At 46.8% G+C, this 20,377-nt stretch overlaps 1 protein-coding gene across 23 annotated transcripts in view; it reads right to left on the bottom strand.

Annotated features, from left to right (window-relative positions):
- The window catches only part of Tmcc3 (transmembrane and coiled-coil domain family 3), a 277,437-nt gene that overhangs the window by 25,490 nt on the left and 231,570 nt on the right, over nucleotides 1–20,377 (bottom strand). Inside the window, exons 1-2 of one of the 23 annotated variants that reach the window (XM_063263455.1) lie at nucleotides 12,817–18,431; nucleotides 3,804–3,999 (exon numbers count right to left, since the gene is read on the bottom strand). The exons of 18 other annotated variants lie outside the window; for them this stretch is intronic. In XM_063263455.1, coding sequence (XP_063119525.1) covers nucleotides 3,804–3,806 — 3 coding nt within the window. In that variant the 5' untranslated portion in view covers nucleotides 3,807–3,999; nucleotides 12,817–18,431. Of the gene's footprint in view, nucleotides 1–3,803; nucleotides 4,000–11,233; nucleotides 11,456–11,917; nucleotides 12,751–12,816; nucleotides 18,432–20,377 lie in introns of those variants that run through there. 4 more of the 23 variants (XM_063263454.1, XM_006241261.5, XM_039079079.2 and 1 more) reach the window with 4 other exon arrangements.

Here is a 20,377-nt window from a genome sequence, read left to right as displayed (position 1 = left end):
ACATACACAAATACACAAGTAGGAAACTCGCCACTATAGATGAGTGTGTGTTGTATGTGCTGTGGTGCAACTTCTGCTTTTCCACCTGAAGAAAGAAAATACTACTGACTATTCCTCTAGTTATTCATGAACAACTGACAATCCCATTTGAAAGTGCTTTACAATTTGGGGAAAGACAAGCTTTTCTTTTCTTTTCTTTTTCTCTCTCTCTTTCCTTTCTTTCTTTCTTTCCTTCTTTCTTTTTCTTTTTTCTTTTCCAGTTTGCTAACCATATCTAAAGACACTCTAACACTCTGAAAAAGTTCTGTGGTTACTCCCTGGCCAGCGGGTCAAGAAAAGACTGACTTTATCCTGTGGTAAGTTCCCCAGTGTCTTCCCCTCAGAGCTCTTTGTAGGAAACTCTTTGTGACCTGCCTTGGCAGGAAGGTTTAAGACCCCAGGCTGCTTATGGTGAACTCTTGCTTCAACGTGCTGGCTCGGGTGCATGCAAACATAAATGATAAGTTTCGAAACAAGGTCACAGAGATCTCCCCTGCCCCCTGACTGCTGCGATTAAAGAAAGAAATCTTACAAAGCATGCAAGAAAGGATTAAATATGTACATTAAGGATTTGTTTGTTTTTACATGTAGAGATCACAGAAACAGAATTTACCCTAAGACTTCTCACCAGAAGAATAATTCTGTGGGCTTTTCTTTTTCTTTCTTTCTTTTCTTCCTTCCTTCCTTCCTTCCTTCCTTCCTTCCTTCCTTCCTTCCTTCCTTCCTTCTTTAAATCAAGGCTTATGAAGGACTACAGTCAAGAACAGAAAAGGCCCAGGCACTACCTTGAAACTAAAAATGCTGTAAAAGCATGGCATTTGGTAAACCGTTCCCCCTCCTTCTCCTGTGATGTCTGTTTTAATTAAAGAATTCCTCGGACACGGTCAGATAGACTTCATCTGCCACCGAGACGGGAGTGTTCCAGGCGAGACACTGAAGTCTCTAGAAAACTGAAATGCTTGCCAAGCAGTCAACATTTTTAAGTCTTGCCAGTACTGAGTTCCTGCTGACCCGAGCTGTGGTTGTTTGACGCTGGAATGTACTTCAAAGGCACAGGAGCTGGACGGCTGGTCCTGAGATGGAGGCACCGTTTGGGGAGGAGGGGAGAGGGAGGGTTTCCTGGTGTATGTGGTGAGCTGAGGAGCGGCTGACGGTCACAGCGTGACCCTGCTTTCCGTGCCCCCACCAACTCTGCTTTCTGATCCACCAAGACATAAGGGGCAGCTGCCTCACACGCTGCCCGCTGCAGAACAGCCCCAGCCGTCATGTGTCCTTGCCACAATGGCCCACCCTCTCACGCCATGAGCCGACTGAAGCTCTCTTCCCTCAGGTTGCTTCTGTCACATCCATGAGCAAAGTGATAAATACAGCTCACAAGATATCATGTGCATTGTGACACAATATGGTGAATCTCTGGAAGGAAAACACCCAACCTAGGTGGACCAGCCATCCATGCTGGCGTTAACTTCAGACCTTAGGACCCTCGTGGCAGGGACCTAGGTGGCAGACTCCACAGCCTCTAAGGACTCTGCAGCAGTCACGCATGGCCGTCTCGTGACTGAGGTAGAATTGTAAGGGTCTCGTAAAATACGTTGAATTATTATTAGCAAACTGAGTGTGCGTCCTTCTGGAGATTCAGTGTTGCCTAAACAAAATGCACGCGACTAGGAGTTTCGATGGGACGAGCCCAAGGAACAAATGAGTGTCAATATAGCACACGATAGGGCAGCGGTTTTCAACCTAGGGGCGGAACAACCCTTTCACAGGGGTCAACTAAGAGCACCTGCATATCAGATATTTACATTGCGATCCATAACAGTAGCAAAATTAGATAGGAAATAGCAATCAAAATAATTTTATGGTTGGGGGTCACCACAATATGAGGAACTGTAAGTATTAAGGGGTCACAGCATTGGAAAGGTTAAGAACCACTGCTGTAGAGACAGCTCCTGCATATAATCAATCTCTCTCTCTCTCTCTCTCTCTCTCTCTCTCTCTCTCTCACACACACACACACACTCACACACACACGCACACACACATGCTGTATGACTCAGACTGTGGTTGCCACTAGCTACCATAAGGGGGCGTGAGGGAGCAGCAGAACACTGACAATGCTGACGTTCGTTATCTATGCAGGGTTAGAAGCATCCGGCTATACATCTACTATACGTGCCTGTTTCTGTGAATCATATCTCAAAAAATGTGTTAAGAAGCAAAACAACCTTAGAGCAGGAAAATGCAAGAGCTGCCAAAAAAAAAAAAATCATTCTACAGCAACGACTTTAATTAGCCTGTCAATGCATATTGCATTTTAGTTCCCAGCATGTCCACGAAGCTACCTAGTAAATATGTGTGTGTGGGGGTGGGGGTGGGGGGTGGGTGTGTGCAGGGGTGAGGTGTGTGTATGGGTGGGTGTGTGGGGGTGGGTGTGTGTTCAGGGATGAGGTGTGTGTGTGTACAGGGGTGAAGTGTGTGTGTGTGTGAGTGTGGGTGGGTGGGTGGGTGTATATGTGTGCAGGGGTGAGGTGTGTGTATGTGTGTGTGTGTATGTGTCTGTATGTGTGTGAGTGTGTGTGTGTATGTGTGGGTGTGTTTGTGTGTGTGAGTGTGTGGGTGGGTGTGTGGGTGTGTGTGTATGTGTGCAGGGGTGAGGTGTGTGTATGTGTGTGTATATGTGTGTGTGTATGTGTGTGTATGTGTGTGAGCGTGTGTGTGAGTGTGTGTGTGGGTGTGTGTGTATGTGTGCAGGGGTGAGGTGTGTGTATGTGTGTGTGTATGTGTGTATGTGTGTAAGTGTGTGTGTGTGTGTGTGTGAGTGACCAGAATATAAAGTGTAAACAAAAAGGAATGGAAACTGGAAAGGTCTACAGCAAGGTGCTAATATCAGGGAGGTAAATGAGTGGCCTCAGATTTAGACACAGAAATGCTTCATTTCAAATTTCAAAAACCAGCAAAACCCCTAAAATACCACATTGGCACGCTAGACTGATGTCTTGCTTCCTCACAGAATGAATGGTCACTTAGAGAGTCAATGTTTCTCAGAGGGGCTGGATTTTACTTGAAAGTACACAGAGTACAATTAGAGCTTTCTTACACAGGCCGCACTGTGTCTGTGATAGCTGACAGGATTTATTAAGTTAGCTTACGAACTAGCCCACCCAAAATCAGATTTCCTCCCTCCTATCTGATCTGTTAGCCAGGCGGTAGGCTACAGGCAGGGAGTCAGAAAGCGGGCGGTGATAAGCTCGGCCCTGGGAGTGTCCACTGTTTGGGTGGGGAGGCACAAGAATTACGTGTGTGTGGGAGGAATGTGGTAAGTGTTACAGAGAATGGAACAAAGAGAAAGCTGTAAGTAAGGCTGATGATTCCATAAGGTTTCTGGGAAGGAGACTCCCAAGAGGCTTGAAAAGCTACCAAGATGCAAGTGGCCATTCATTATCCTAACAGTCTGGAGGCTGAGGCAGGAGGATGGCCATAAGCTTGAGCTGTTTTTTGTTTGTTCCCAAACCGAAAGGAAGAAAATAGAGCCAGCTAGGATAGCCTATGAGAACAACACATATGCAAGGGCCATTACAAAGTGCAGTGTTTAGAATATTAACTATTACTTAAGATATCTGAAACTGACCAAACGGCCGTTCTGTGGGTAGGTATGAAAGATGAGGCAAAAAGACTGTGGCGTATTTGTATTCTTATATTTTGGTTTCATTTTTTTTTTTTGACTTAGGGTCTCTCTACATAGCCTTGGCTATCCCAGAACTCACCATGTAGATCAGGCTGGCCACGAACTCACACAGATCATCCTGCCTCTGAGTTTTGAGTGTCGCGATGCGCCGCCAGCCTGGCCAAAGCAGTATGCACAGCACAATGTCTAAAAGGAGACCAATGGCTGAGAAGCACAGACAGCCTACAGGCAGACTCCAGAGACCATGCTACACTTTACACTGAACGTAGAAAATGCTGAGAAATAGAGAAAGGAGAAAGTCAATAATAAAAATAAAGACCACGTAAAATACAGCTTCTTTAAAATATATATATATAATTTGAAACCAGTCACCTATGTTGCATGTTGTGAATTTGCATCAGCCTCCCATTTGCTGGGACTATAGATGCACTATCATGCTAGGCCTCTGGCAGTCTACATTCTTACTTAGCATGCCAAGTTCAGGAGCCATGACTAGACCGTATGTTAGGGGTTTCTTATCTGACATCTGTGCTGCGAAATCAAAGAAGATTGCACGTGAGCGAAGGTATCTGACTTAGGTTATATATTCTCATGCTACTGCATGAGGGGAAGTAGGTTTGTGTCTGAGAGTCAGGGATGATGTAACTAGACCTACTAGTCACACACACGCGCACACACACACACACACACAGAGCTAAGGTTAGCTAAGTTCCTCTCTAAGAGAGTATTACCTATCATATGATAAATGATCACGTTTCTTCCAAAATGCCCGATTGGTATTTTAGGGCATTTCCTCCTACTTCTCCCCTGGAGACCTTTATCAACACTAGACAAACACTAATTACTATCAGGAGTCTTGCTTCTTTCCACACCCCACCTGCCCTAAGTGGTCAAATAGCAGGAAGGCAGCACAGTCTTCTGCCTTCTCTGTTCGCTGGGAACTAAGACAAACGTTGTCTGGGACCCCCAGATTAGATTAATAAAGGGGAGACATGGCTAGTGCCGGCTGTCAACTCCACAGGCTCTGGAATTGCCTAGGAGGACCACCACAGGCACACCTGGAGGGACCAGGCTGGTCTCTGGGCACACCTCTGAAGGGTTAATCTTAATTGACATGGGAAGACCCTCTCTAATGCAGGCTTGAGTCCTGGACTGTGTGAGGAGGAGAGAGCTAGCTGGGCACTGCATTCATTGCTTCCTGCTTCCCTCCTGCTGCCAGGACGGACTGCACCCTCTTACCGTGAGTTGAGTTCCCTTGCCTTTGACTAGCTCTAGTCCAGGCATTTTTACCATAACAAGGAAAACAAACAGACAAACAAACAAACAAACAACCCATGGCAATGGGGACAGGAGGCAGCTTGGGAGTTTCAATGCCAGATACAGTATTGGGACAGAAGATCAAATCATGTGTCTGTATCCCACTTGGAGCCCTAACTCCTCCAGAGACTAAGAACTCCCAGGAGGTGCCTGCTTTGACCTTAGTACATAAATGCCCGCACTCAGAATTAACCCTCGAGAACCTAGTGAATGTATGCCGAAGGGTAAAGCAGGCTTTCTCAATAGACCTCACTTGTTCCAGGTCCTTAAGATATATGCATGGCAGGGCTCCACTGCCCCCTCCATTTCTATGGCCTTGGGAAAAGCGGAAGAACTTGACTTCAAGGCTTTGAACAATGCAATGCTATCTACAATATGGTAAGCTTCATTAATTCAGCTCAACCCACCTACTTTATTCCACATTTCAAAATGTTAGGGGGACCATCTGGTTCATTTTCATCCACCAGGAACATCATGAAACCTTGCTCGGCCCAGGGGTTCAGCCTGAAACGGATGAGCTGACATCTCTCTGGTCCCTATGCTTCCGTGCCTCTAATGGCCTCTGCCACCACACATGCCCTCGCCCTTGTTTATTACTAGGGCCATTGTAAATATGCCTGCAAATTCCTCAGACCTCCCCTCCTCTTCCCTCCCCTCCCCCTCCTCTTCCCTCCCCTCCCCCTCCTCTTCCCTCCCCTCCCCCTCCTCTTCCCTCCCCTCCCCCTCCTCTTCCCTCCCCTCCCCCTCCCCTCCCCTTCCCCTCCCCTTCCCCCCCTGGAAGATGCCTTGCTTGATTGCTTTCACCCTGGATAAAGATGAACCTGAGAACTAGTGAAGAGGTAGCTCCTGACACGGGACTGACTCCAAGTGTTCAGCTGTTGGCACCCAGAGACCAGGGTATGTTTATTTTACGTCACAGGGCACATCCTTCAAAGGAACTAACTTCACATGCACAAACAGAGGGAAACTGACAGTGCAATTAGGCAAGAACCACACAACAAGCTGATCTGGGTACCACCGTCAACGTTCTGTCTTTCACCAACAATTTCAATAAACCTTTCCGACTGTCCTTGCCCCGATCCACATACGAATATCTCAAGATCTGACACCTCTGAATGGCACACTATGCCACTGACGGTCCCCACAGTCTCTAGGGTTAATTTCCCCTCTCCCTTGACCACCACGCCGTCCATGTTCTTTTTCGTTTATCTTCTATCAGCTCACCCTTCCCTTCCTTTCTCTGGCTCAACTCTTATACTGCATGGCTGGACCACTGCCACAGTCTTTACTCGTGTGTCTCCAGGCTCCTTGTTTTAATGGTCACACGCTGTCTATGGGATGAAGTTTAACTTCCTGAAGTTGAACTTTAAAGGCTTCCAGGCCCTGACTCAGCCCTGTCTCTGTACACATGCAGGACTTTCTCCTCATTTCCCAGAGCAAACACCCTGACCTGGTGAACTTTGTCCAGGCTAAGTGCTTGTGCCTGGATCAAGTCCATCTCTGCCACAGCCTTTGTTGGGAGGCCCACACAGATATGCACACTTTCCCTTAGGGTCTGCTCAGCGCAGGAAGGTTGGCAAACACACGGATGCAATGCTAAGCTTTACATCAGAGAATCTCCCATGCCCAGAGACATCGCAAGGAAAGTCTGTTAATGAGGCGGCAGCAACAGTTCAGTGGCCCCGTAGGGAGCAGCTGCACAAGAGCCAGGGCAACTAGAACGCTCAGATCTTTACCACTAGTTAGTAAATGCATTTCCATTCCTTGCATGTTTGGTCGTACGTCACGCTCCACAATCATGGCCACCATGAGGGGAGGGAAGAAAGCATTGCACCTGTCCCCTCCCTTTTTGAGTATTGAATGCAGAGTCTTGTGTGCGTAAGCAAGCACTCTACCCTGAGCTATACCCATCCCCAGCCCTCTTTCTGAGTATTGAAATGCACGGTCTTGTACATGCCAGCAAGCACTCCACCATGAGTGGTGCCCCTCTTTCTCTTTTGCTTTCTACTTTATTTTACTTTGGTTTTTCGAGACAGGGTTTCTCTGTGTATCTCTGGCTACTCTGGATCTATAGACCAGGCTGGACTTGAACTAAGAGATCTCCCTGTCCCAACTGCTGGGATCAAAGGAGTGTGTCAGCACTATCTGGCTTTATTTTTTATTGAGAGTTAATCGTCCAGCCTGGTCTTGAACTCACTCTGAAGCCTAGGCTGGCCTTGAATTTGTACTCTTCCTGCTTTGGCTTCCCAAATAGCTGGGATTACAGGTGTGGGCCACCCCCACCCCCTGCGATCTAGCCCGTTCGACCTTCCATATAGTTCTCAAAACAAAGAGACCCAAGAGATTTGACAATGAGAAATGAAGATCAGAGTATATGTGAGTCGCTGCCTCTTCTCCAGTTCCTTACTCTTGCTTCTAATACCATAGTCTGCCTTCAACTCAGCCACCACCGCCACTGCCACTGCCACTGCCACCAAGTGCTTCCTGGTTTTGGAAACAGCACAGACAATCATCAATAGTGAACCATTTAGAAAGAAAGAAGGAAGGAAGGAAGGAGGGAAGGCAGGCAGGCAAGCAGGCAGACAGACAGAGGGAGGCAGGTGGGGAGGAGAAACAGACAAACAAAACTCTTAAAAAAAGATGCAGCCCCCACAATGGAACTGAAGCTAAACAGGTCCCATTAGGAGCTGTCCAAGGCAAACTGTTAATAGGGGAAAGCCAGGTGCTGAGTTCTGCCTATGGCACCCGCCCATCTGTGCTTCAGAGGGTGGCACAGGTTACTGGAGAGGAATACAAGAGTACTGTATGCATGTCCAATTTTCTAGAAGGATATCCTAAAACCCCGGGGTGGTAACTGCCTGTGGAGGAGTGGACTGGGAATGTGGAGATGAAACCCTTGTTTTCCTTTGCCCTTTGCTGTCTGTCATTTAACTTTCTATTTAAGAGTGAGGTTCCTCCCAAGCGAGACTAACAGACAACTACCTGTGACACACCATTACTGCAGGCAAGACCCTTCCCTGACTCATCCGAAGGCTGTCTTATTCATAGGAACAAACCAACTGTCCCTGATAGTAGGACTTCTGTGGTTACAAGCTGGTTTAATGATCTCTCTATGTGGTGATTTCCTTTAGAAAAGTAACTCCACTAAAAAGAGGTTTTAAAATCCAATCCCCAAGGAATGAAAACCATGTTTGTTGACACGCAGCTGGAATTGCCAAGACAGACTATAAAATTTCAAGTAAAAGTCTCCCCCAGCCCAAATACGGTATACTAATATTACACTTCTCTTCTAAGCTCTTCACAAAATATTATTTTGTCAAGGTACCAATGCCACTGCAAAACACTTCTGCTAAAGGCTGCTTTCCCAACCGCTCACAGCTTTGAATCTGGACAGTGCTGTTTCCAATACAGACTCCTCACTGGGAACATCCACTGGAGCACACACACACACGCACGCACGCACGCACGCACGCACGCACGCACGCACAGCACAATGATTCTTCTGTCTGCAGCACCAATGGGCTGACCTATGAATGAGTCCTATAAGAGTATATATAATGAAGCTGGAAAACGAACCCTCACCTGGTGACATCATAGCTATGTTCATATCACAGCAGAACACATTACTCAAGTGTCTGGGCAAAACCAGTGTAAACAGACCCACCTCATTAACAGTCATAGAAAAGTGTGACACAGACTGACTTGGAAACAAGAGGACTGGTTATGGACTTTCCCATTATTATTTGACCTTACTCTCCTCCCAGATCATTAACAATGAGACAGTTAACTGTAAAACCGCACCAAGCAGGTACCCCCCACCCTGCTGCCATCTAGAGAGCGCCACTGTCACCATATGACAGTTCCATGTGCCTGACTTCTGAAGACCGTGTCCCGTGAAGACGTCAGCAATGTGGACAGTCCCCACCATGGGAAGACCCAGGTGTTTTGGTTTTGAGTTTTGTTTTTTAAACAAAAAGTTAAAAAGAGTTTTTTTTTTTTAAAGCCCATACAAACATTTTAAAACAAAAGAAAGATCCTTACAGAGTAAGGATTTCTGTAAAGCTCAGTCTCACCTTTCAGTCAGAACCCCCCTTTGTGGGGGTCGAATGACCCTTTCACAAGGGTCGCCTATGCATACCGGATATTTACCTTCTGATTTGTGACAGTAGCAGAATTACAGTTAGGAAGTAGCAGCCAAAGTAATTTTATGGTTGGGGGTCACCATGACATGAGGAGCTGTATTAATGGGTTCCAGCATTAGGAAGGCTGAGAACCACGGGTCTGGTTAGACAATGTCTCTTTTAAGTATTTTTATTAAGTCACAAAGTTGAAGAACTTAAAATTTTTAGAAAATAAAGTGACATTAAAATGTTTAATATTGAAGAAAAATACTTTTGCAGGTAAATTTAGTGGTGCCTGTGAGTCTAATCCTTATAAGATATCATTTATAGGACTGTGCATTACACCCCAGGCCTTTACGGTCCCTCACCAACAACTGACTGACTGACTGACTCCTGCAGGGGACCTTCCAGTCCTGGAAGCACCCTATATAGGTCTACCATTAAAGTTTAAAAAAAAACCCTTTGGTATTTTTTATTGTGCTTTCCCCATGTTTAGAAATGCTTGCACAAACACAGTTATGTTACAACTGCTCACGGTGTTTAGTACAGTGCCACATATGTGGGTTTGTGTGGGGGAGCGACAGACTGTACCTTGCCCTAGCCTAGGCTTCCAGGCTTTTACTTCACCATGTTTGCACAATGGCAGTATCACCTGGTGAGGGATTTCTCAGAACCTGGCCCCTCAAGTCATCCTCAGTACCGTGACGCATGGTAGTGTCACACATCCTGGTATGGCTAGAGAGAGATTGGTTACATAGAGCTCATGGGACTTTTGGAGGGTGGGAAGCTATGCTGCTATGTTTGTGAGTCCTAGTCTTTTATGTTTCAGCTGGACTTTCAAAAATGGTTTCTGTAACAATAACTACAAAAAAAAAAAAAAGTGCAATAAAGCCATGTCCTTAAGGCTGAGGCCACTTTCTCAGAAGCCAAAACAGAAGAGAACTTTGTTCATTAAAATGCATTCTGGTAGCTCTCTAGGAGATTGAGTAAGCATGAGATGAAGCAGGTTAAGGAGCACATCCAGGTACTTGCAAAACTGAGACTGGATCATCATCAGTTTGAGCTAGCCTAGGCTACACCATGAGACCATAGCCACCACAGCGACCTAGTAAAATCCTTCTTTCAAAATACAAACAAGTAAATACCTGCCCACCCACTCCACACACACACAAATGAGATCATATTCAGAATGATGCTCTAGAGAGATCAGAAGCCAGCTCGACTTATTGCAAACACTTTGGTGGTAAAAAAAAAAACAAAAACAAAAAACAATGAGGTAGCCTGAGATAATGATTAACATAAATCTTACGACAGGGCTGGCATCTTAGGGTTGGCAGGGCTGTGAAAGGACACCCCGTCAGGGGAAGAGGTCACAGGTCATGTCTGATAACTGGCGTGGGCATTCTGCTTCCTCTTTTCTTAGCGCACCGTCTCTTCTGCACACCATTTAACACTTTACAGTCATTTTAAAAACTACAGAATAAAGTACTGAACCACGTGTCCAGGAGTAAGAGGACAAATGGCATCTTCCAATCCTAATGCTCCATCCCTATCATTTTATTTTAAAGAGGTTTTCGAGGCAGGGTCTTCACTATGTAGCCCTAGGCGGCCCAGAGCTCACTTTGTATACCAGGCTGGTTTTGAACCCACAGAGATCTGCCTGTTTCTGCCTCGGAGCACAGGAATTAAAGGAATGACACCAGACCCACCCCTCAATGTTTAAAAAAGTTACAAGTAAAAACCATTTTCAATATATCTGCCATTGTGTGGCGTAAGGGATTTTCATACAAGTATGATATACATCACTTGCTGAGCATGGACCCCACACCTCCTACTTTGTTCCTGGTTTTGTTTCTACTTTTATGGCACACATACACACATGGTTTCTCTATCTATATAGAACCTAGGGAACATCAGGAAAGAAGCATAATAGCAGCCTTCCTAAGATGGGCTTAACGCACTATGATTATCTCCAGCATAATTTAACCTTTGTATATTACTGCAATTTAAATGACCTAGATTTAAAGACCCCTAGGCCACCCCTGTCTTTCCAGTGGATCATTGTCCTTACCAGGTCACATCCAGCAAAGTGAAGGATACAGTCAGGAGAAAGCCCCTGGCCGTGGTGAAGACTAATCCCCATGACAGGACAACCAAACCACCAACCCCACACTGGTTAGAGAAAACAGAAGGGGTTGTATAGGTGGAAGGGGGGCCAACGTGGACAGAGGATCTCCAGAACAGTCTCTACTCCAATCAATGGCTTGACAAATTACTCTGTATCTTTGTGAACAGCCTGAAATGAGGGGGTGGGGCGGGGCGGGGCGGGGCGGGGCGGGGCGGGGCAGAGCGGGCCAGGGTGGGGCAGGGCAGCTGCTGAAACTGTTTTACAAGCCTAGGATCTAGGAAGCACTTTCTCTTTCATTCCAACCGACTTGGTGCATGCCATGCTCTGTTAACTGCCAGTCTCGATGCTGAGGTTATGGGATACTTTGTTGCTTGCTGGACCAATTAGACACTCTGGGTGTTTCTTCTTAAGTAACAGAAAGTTAAAGTCTAAGATTTAAGGGTTGTTATTACTAAATGGTCATTCCCTCTAACAACCAGTTGTTGTGGCTTCTGAAGACCAGAGGATGGCTTACAAGAACACACCCTCTTTAAAGGCATTCTAGATAAACCTTTGATGAAGAACCAGCTTGGGGGGTGGGGGTGGAAAGGACCTCAGTTAAATGTGTTGCGTGATGGTGGCACATACCTTTAACCACAGCACTCAGGTGGCAGAGGCGGGCTCTGAGTTCAAAGACAACCTGGGCTACACAGGGAAACCTTGTCTTCAAACACCAAGACAGACAGGCAGGCAGACATTTAAGGGATGAAAGGAAGATCACTATTTGAAGTCTTCCACAATACATGTACATACACGCACACACACAGCCACATGAATACTGGTTTCCTGTGACATCGTCAGCTCCAGGACAGGATACACAGGTACAAGATTCTTCACCTCCGCTGAGACCACCATGTCCCACCTACAAGTCCCAGGATGGGTAGAAGAGCCCTGATTCAAAGCACACAGCACTCCCTCTAGTCTGTTTCTCCGCCTCCCCCCCCCCCCCCCACAGAGCGGCATCCACCACACCCTTCTCACCTATGGTAGCCTAAGGTGTCACAAAGGCAGCTATATAGAGAAGTTTGGGTTTCCGGGGCGAGCGGAATGATGGACAGCCGCTGTGGCAAGATGGAATGTTGAAGTAGGACGTTAGAAGCCAGCTCAGGGCTTGTTAGACCCACAGGCAAGGGGGGGAGGGTTGAGTGGAGGTAGAACTGTTTTTTTAATAATTGGAGCCCCCACACTCGACCCCTGCCCGGTGTTTGCCGCTCTTTCTCTTTAACTATTACTGGAGTTGCACTTCTACAAAGAATGAACAGTGAAGGAATTTGCCGACTCACTAGGAATTTTGGAATTTAAATATTTAGAAATCCACTTGGGAAATTAGAGAGGGATTTGAGAAAGCGCAAAGACAACTAGTAAAGACAAAAAAAAAAAAAATTGTATTTCTTTCAAGCATCTTGCAAGTTATTAATGACAAAAGGCCCAACAATACATATTTACAATGCTCTGGCTGAAGCTGAAGGGACTGTAAAAAGACTTACCAAACACCACAGGACAAACCAGGAGCAAAAAAACCCAGCAAGGCTCTCTCACCGGTCTGCCCAAGGCAGCAGACTGTGCACACAGGCAGGCTGACGCTCTTCCCAGTACCTACTGGTGATGACTCACTCTGGACTTTGGAGATCGACACTCACTATCTCTGGATATTCCTGTGTTGGTCTCGGGGGAAACTCCACGCCCTGTACTGTGCCCAGAATGACTGTCAGCAATAATACAATGTATTCAGCACCCTGCTGTACAAATGGGCTCTTTGTGCTGATGGCCAAGCCATAGCCTCCCTGTCTCTGCAGGGAGGCCTACTAGGGCAGAGGCCTGCTATCCTGTAACCCTGGGAGTGCAGGACAACTACATTTAGGCCGGTTGGTGCCCTTGAGTACCCACAAGGAATAGGCTCCACTGAACAAATCCAGGATGGTGGGGCAAATGCAAAGCAGTAGAATGGATGTGCACACACATACAAGCTCATGTACACATGCACACATGCATACACACAGCTGCAAACCAGGTACTCAGTGAACAGGGAGAGAAATGGAAGTAATGTGCAGGCCACATGCAGGGTCAGGAGACCTTTTCCTCTGTTGATTCTTTTACAAGACAGATGTTCTGGGTGCCTCGAGTGTCAGGCACAACTGAAGAGGCAAAGGGGTACAGCCCCCTTCTTGTCTAGTGGCCACAGAGGAAGAAACAATGACAGTCACTGATAGCTGACAGGATTTGGTACCAAGGGAGCACCAGGGAAGAGCTGCCAAGGGGGAGGGGCTAGCTTATTTCCCTCTAAAGCAGAAAGACAGGTTTGTTTGTCCAAAGTTGCTCCAGGTTATTACATAGAGAAATGCAAATTTTGAGAAATATGGTACAAGGGACGGAGATAGTAGAAGAATGGTGATACCAGGCCCTAGGGATCGACCCTGAATGCTCCATTAAAATCAAGTTGAGTTCATCTGCCAGGCCCCTGGCAGCCTGGAACGGGAGGGATGGGGATGGAAAGAGGGGATTCGAGGTTACATTAGCCCAGCAAATCAGAGGTCAGAACTTACATTAGTGCAGCGAATCAGAGGCCAAAGGCAGTGAAAGCTAGCGGATAGTACCCTAACTCCAGGTAGCTCAGACAGAATCAGAAGACAGAGTGGGCGTTAGAGAGGCAGAGGCAGGACAGTGCCATCCACATGACAGGCCAGAGGAGTGTAGGCTAGGATTCAGCTTCAGACACGATGAATGTGAGATGGTTCCCTGGACCCTTAAGTACAGGAGTCATGGTGGGTGCTCTGGACAGCAAGACTGAGGAACACTGGACGGGCATGGATTTCAAGAACCTGGCAGATCTGCTCAAGCCCCTGCCTTGCCTCTTAGTAACTGTGTGACCCTGGGCAAGTAAATTAACCTTTCTGAGACTCTGCTTTTAGCTGAGGAAATTTCTCTCGAGATTTAACAAGCTCAGAAAAGGCCCTGATACCACAGCAGACAGGAGATGTTTCGTATTTTCCTCCTGCCCTTTCAAGATTATGAAGCACTTCGTTTTATAATTTGAGTTCTTAACTCATACAAGCAGATCGCTGGTTTTCTTGCTGTCAGTCACCCGTCTTTAAATCCCTTCTGACCTTCCTTGTATTCACGGATTCTCAAATATTCCAACTGCCACAAAGTCTCATGAAAAGCCCGGGCCAGGATGGTCCAGGGGAACCAGGAGTTTCCTGCCCTTTGAGGTTAAATTTCCTATGCCAAGATCCTAAAATTGCTGGATGGTTTCAGAGGTATTGATTTAACTGTTTGGGGGTGGGGAGAAAAGGATGATGGGGTTTAGAAAAAAGAATCTTGTCAGTATGATAAAACCCAGTCTGTGTGTAACTGCACCATGATGTTGTATGGAGGTTTAAATCAGGGTCTAAACAGTGCTAAATAATAAATGGTGCCAAACGGGTCTCACCTCAAACAAAATCAAGTCAATAGGACGCTCTATCGGAAACTCGTACTTTTTGGAGGGGGCTGGGCTCATCTGCTTCTTTTTAAAACTTCAAATGAACACTGTAGCCGGCTGCAGACCTGACTTAGGAGGGTCGACTTAAAATCTTTAAACGTTATGATAGTACGAAAGTAACGTGTGCCCAGCAGAGACCATGTCTCGGGTTTCAAATCTTTTCCTGGGCTAGTAAGGGAGGGTTTGGAATGCCCTTGGGAGGGCAGGCGAGGGCAGAGCGGCAGCTGCCCCTCAGCCAGGTACTCAGAGTGAGGAGTAAGCCAGAGGGCTTCTCTGCAGTGGCCTGTGCTGCTCGACACAGGGCAGATGCATTAGACCCACTTTTCAGTGTAGGGTTACTTAGAACTCAAGTTTATCGGGATGAAAGCCATCATATCTGTACGCTAAGACTGCAAAGCCGGTCTGTCCACTAGCAGGACACAGGGACTCAGTCCCACAAAAAAGAAGGAGGCTCAGGAACCATGCCCTTGGCCACCTCAAGCCCTCTCTCTGCAAATTCAGTCAGCCACCTGCTGCTGGGTTCTCTCTCCTCTTCTCCCCCAGAACACTGTAGGCATACCGTACTTTTCTTTTTTCCTTACCCATAGCTCGCTACATTCTTTTTAGGCAGGGCTCTCTTTGGATGAAGCCTCAGATTCCGCGTGCACAATCAGACACAGGCAGCCATTTGCCGGCCATGACAGCAGCCAAGGTGGGGGAGGGGGAGGAGGAGGGGGGCAGCTCTGGGAGGACAATGATTCGTACCTGTCCTGGGCCTAAACACTTTTACTTTAGCAATTCGTCTATCTGTGTGGTCAGCTGGGGGTGGGCAAGTGGGCAGGGGAGGATACAGAAGCTGTATCTGGGTAGTTTGGCACTTTTCTAACACGTGAGAAACCCTGGGTTTGATCTTTAGCACCGCTCCCCCCCCCCCCAAAAAATGTTTAAATCCATGTGAAGTTACCGAAAAAAGTACATAGATTTAAAATACAGTATTATAAATCCAAACAAGTACAGGAAAAACAAATAAAGAACCTCAAAGTCCTGGAAAGAACTTGAAGAGTGGCATCGTGGGTCGAGGTTAAGTAGTACGCGTGTCAGTGGAGAAGTGGTTAGACAACAGCTGGATGCACTTGGGCAGAGAGAACGACGCATAGTGACCATAACTCCATATCCCAGGTCTGGGGGAGACAGGCCGAGCAGAGAGTCCAGTTTTCCCCTTAAGACCTTTGGTGCTATGGAATTTATTACTTCCAATAAGCTTACACTTAGAAATGCTTTTAGCATTGTTTTATTTTTATCTTACACATATGGGTGTTTTTGCCTGGATATGTGACCGAGCACCACAGATGCCAGGAGAAGGCATTGGATCTTCTGGAGCTGCAGTTACAGATGATTGTGGGTCACCACGTAGGTGCTAGGAACTGAATCAGGTCCTCTGGAAGAGTGACAAGCGCTCTTAATCTCTGAGCCACCTTTCTAGCCCTGTAACGTACACCTTTTCTGTTAAGTTTGTTCAAAGTTCAGGCTTGCTCAGGTAATAATAATGACTTAATGATGTCATTTAATCTTTGTTCGGCGGGAAACACAAAACCTAGGCACAAGCCAAGAGTGCCGAGTTGACACACATTGAACCCTGTTGGCTTGTAGCAGTTAATCATTTAACCAGTAAACTCAGGCTCTCTGGCATGGGCCAGTTGCTCTCTAAGGCCCTGGCTCTGGGTTGTACGTTACCTCCATTATCTAAGTTGACTCCTTGTGGTCATCTTCTTTAGGCTAACCGTGTGTGTCTGAACTTGAAGTTAGCCGTACTCGGGAGGGCTGGGTGGGGCTGCTTTCTTGTAGCTTCAGTTTTAAATCTTAAAAAGGATGACTCCTTGTAAAACCCTTCATGCTAAAAACATCAGTCAGGGCTCTGGGTGGGACATATGGAATTTTTAGGGCTTGGATCCACTCTTTTCAAACAACCTCCGTAGGTAATGCTGACGTCTCTGCAGCTGCCTCCTGTGTGCGCACTGGAAGTAACCGCTTAGCGAACACTTTTCTAAGGGGACAACACTACAGAGAGCCGAGAGCTCTGCGAACAGAAATGTAAGTGTTCTGAGTCGCACTGCTCCGGAATGTGACCCACTGGGAATGAACCAACCCAGCTGGCCTCTCTTCAGCTTCTGGTTCCTTAGAGACTTGGGGGGCAAGCAAGGAGGAGAGCTGTTTGAGGCGGGAAGGGATCGGGGAAAGTGGAGCCCTGTTGTTGAGCCTGGTTGCTACTGATCTATGGGAATCTATACCCAACAGTTTCCCTTCTCCCTCCACTGTTTATTCCAACTAGTTTGACATCAGTGAGCCAGGTGAGTGGTATTTCCAGAACATCCACTCATAAGATCACCTGGGGCCTCTCACCCTCCTTGCCCCACCCCAGACAGTGAATCAGAATTTCTAGTAGGTTCCGTGTCCAAAGCTGGAGCCCAGGTTATACATAGGAAAGTCTGGGACGCATCCATTCAGGTCAGGTTCATTGTGAAATAAGGAACCAGGGCTGACTGACTTACGTAATTTCCCCAAGGACTGATTAACTATGGCTGGGGGCCTGGAACGTGGTGAGCTAATCTTTTGCTCACAGACCAATACTGCCTGCTATGGTTAATCACGGAGTATCTATGAAGTTTCTGATTCACCGTGAAGCAGCTGTAGGTACGTGACTAACAAAGTCTGATTCCGGGATGCAGGTCAGAAGGTGCCTCCGGCTGGGAGGATGACAGACACAGTGACCTGTCCCATTTGACCCTCCCCTCCAGTTTCTTTCACTTTCAGTATCAGAATGAAGGGGGGAAAGTACCGTATATCCTCAGCAAAGAAAATAACAGCATCATCTCAAAGTTAATCCGGGTGAGGCAGGAGCACAGGCTGATTCAGCCTTCTCACCGTTTTCTCAGATAGTGTTAGTACTTTGAGCCAAACAGCTCTGGTCCTAGCAACTGCCAGCCCCTTGTGGTCGTGGCTGGGAGAGAAAGTGATGGCTACCCTGTTAGAGGCTCTCTGCCTGTAGCCTGGAATCAGCATTTCTAACTGGGGAAGGAGGAGGAGAACCACCCTGCTCCTCCCCACCCCCCAAGCCCCAGCTTGGAAAGCAAGCTTTGACTCAGGGAGAGCTCACTCTGGTTATAATTGCCTCTAATTGGCCCTCCCACATGGATCGCGCAGTTTACAGCTGTGATGGGTTCCACAAAGGATGGCATAGATCCCTTTCTACCTTTAAAACCAGAATCCTTCCCTGCCTAAATTCTTCGCATAACTGTTTGGATTTTTCCTAATACAGCAAGATACTAAAGGTAAGATGAATGAGTGAACGAAAAGCAAACATGCGAATGTGTTTTAAAGAGAGAGCCCTGCCCCCTGTGCCCCCTAGACCCCCAGTGGGCAGCGCTGTGGGCCTCACATTCCTCGGGGAGGCTGATGACAAACGGATTCCACCCCAGGACCTCGGAACACATGCATCTCCTCTGGTCTGATTTTTATCTTTCTTGGCATGCTCTGCTCTCTTTTAATAAAGTCACAACCCTTTGTTACCATGGAACCCAATCAGACATGAAGCCTGTTACTATGACTTCTCTGCAGGGCTAAAAAAAAAAAAAAAAAAAAAAAAAAGACCCAGTGACCAGAAGACTAGCATTTTCTTAGAAACAAGCAAGCAAGCAAACAAAGAAACAAACAAACAAAAAATCCCCAAACCAAGAACCAAAAATCAAGGCAAAGAGGCTCTGGAAGGATCGGACACCTCTGTGTCCACTAACACTAAAGTTTCATATGGGGTAGTTTGAACTCTTGAGCCAAAGTTTGTCAGTATTTTATTTAAAAAAAAATATTAAGCTGGGGCTTCCCAAAGATTTTTTTTTTCCAAATATATACCCGGCAAAGAGGATAAAACTGCTCTTCAGGATCTTCCATTTCCCCCGCTCCGAGGTGAGCTTGCTCAAGACTGAATAGAGCTGTTTAGAAAACGTGTGTCAGTCAGCAGCCACCAAATTGCAATATCCATTTCCACCAGCACGGGATTTGCCAAGGGCTCATTATTTCTCTGCCAAGAGAAGATATCTAAACAACACGACCAATCCCGTGTTCCACCATATCTGAAGCTGGACTGAATCTGTAGAGGGGGAAAAGATGCTAACGGCATATAAGGAAAGGAAGGTAATGTTAGCTGAGTGCCCGCCCCGAGCCGGGCATCTTGAATCTCACCGCGTGGCTGAGGTACTAGCACGGAGGTTCCGACAGCCTTAAGAAGCTTCCTCAAGCTGTCGTGCGGCAACTGTGCCTGACTCCCAAAGCTGGAGTTGTTCATTCATTCCCTAACTTTATTTCCGGCTCTGGGAGCCGAGTGTCTGTTCAGCCACTTGTTCTTTATGAGGGAATTCACAGCTCCGGGCAGCTTGTCTTGAAAGAGGGCATGGATTCCATTTGGGCTTCCGGCTGGCTATGGGGGTGAGATGGTCATTTTCTACTCTCACACCCACGAAGCCGCAGCTGCCCCAGGGGAGAATCCTGACTGACACAGCTGCCCCAGGGGAGAATCATGACTGACCGTCCTGCCCATGTGTCTAGGATGACACGGGATGCACATCTGTACTAGACTGTTAATTATGGATATTTTGCCTACTAACATGTAGAGCGACAACTTTCACAGAAAGAAGAATTTTAATTCAGCACAAAATTGCCATGAGATACTACTCAGCAGGCAAGAAGAGACAAGGGGCCGTGGGGAGGAAATGGGACACCACCTATAACCGAAACACACTGGCGGGAACACACACCTTCAGCCACTCTGGAAAACCCTGGCAGTCCCCCAGAGGGTTAACACGGCATCGCTGTGAGACCTAGCAATTCTACTCCTAGTTGTCCTACACAGATAACCCAACTTGTAAGATGGCCTAACCCTAAGTGCGCTGCTTTGCTTTTTGGAGTCGCCATAAAAACTGGACTTGAACTCAGATCCAAAGTCTGAGCTGCATCTATCCTTCCTCCTCTTACTCTTCCTCTTACTCCTCCTCCTCTCTTGCAATGAATCCAAAATTATTTATCTTAACTTTTTTACATGTGTTGGTTTGTGTGTATATATGTGTGCCTATGCATGTGTGCACATGTATGTATGTATGTGTGTGTGTATGTATGTATGTATGTATGTATGTGGGTGTATGTATGTATGTATGTATGTATGTATGTATGTATGTGGGTGTGCTCTCCACAGCATTTAAGTGGAGGTCACAGGGCAATTTGCAAGAGTCAAGTTCTCTCCTTCCACTTCCGGGTTCTGGGAATCCAACTCAGGTCAAAAAGCAAGCACCTTTACCTAGCGAACCATCTCACCAGCCCTAAGCTGCTTGCTTATTTCTGATAACTATTGCTATTACTGCAAACCGGGGTCAGCCATGGACCTGTGCCTGGGGTCCCATGAATTTGCTACCAGCAAATTAAAATGTTGCATCTGCTTAGATGGTAAATAATAAAGTGCAGTGGAGGGGCCGGCCACAGAGAGCCATCTGCTAACCAAGAACTGCCCAGGCTGTGAGGGCTGCTTACATTTCTACCTGTAG

The sequence above is a fragment of the Rattus norvegicus genome, chromosome 7 (assembly GCF_036323735.1).
Source record: "Rattus norvegicus strain BN/NHsdMcwi chromosome 7, GRCr8, whole genome shotgun sequence".
NCBI classification, from domain to species: domain Eukaryota; kingdom Metazoa; phylum Chordata; class Mammalia; order Rodentia; family Muridae; genus Rattus; species Rattus norvegicus.
The sequence above is the reverse complement of the archived record's forward strand: the minus strand, read 5'-3'. Positions and strand labels throughout refer to the sequence as shown.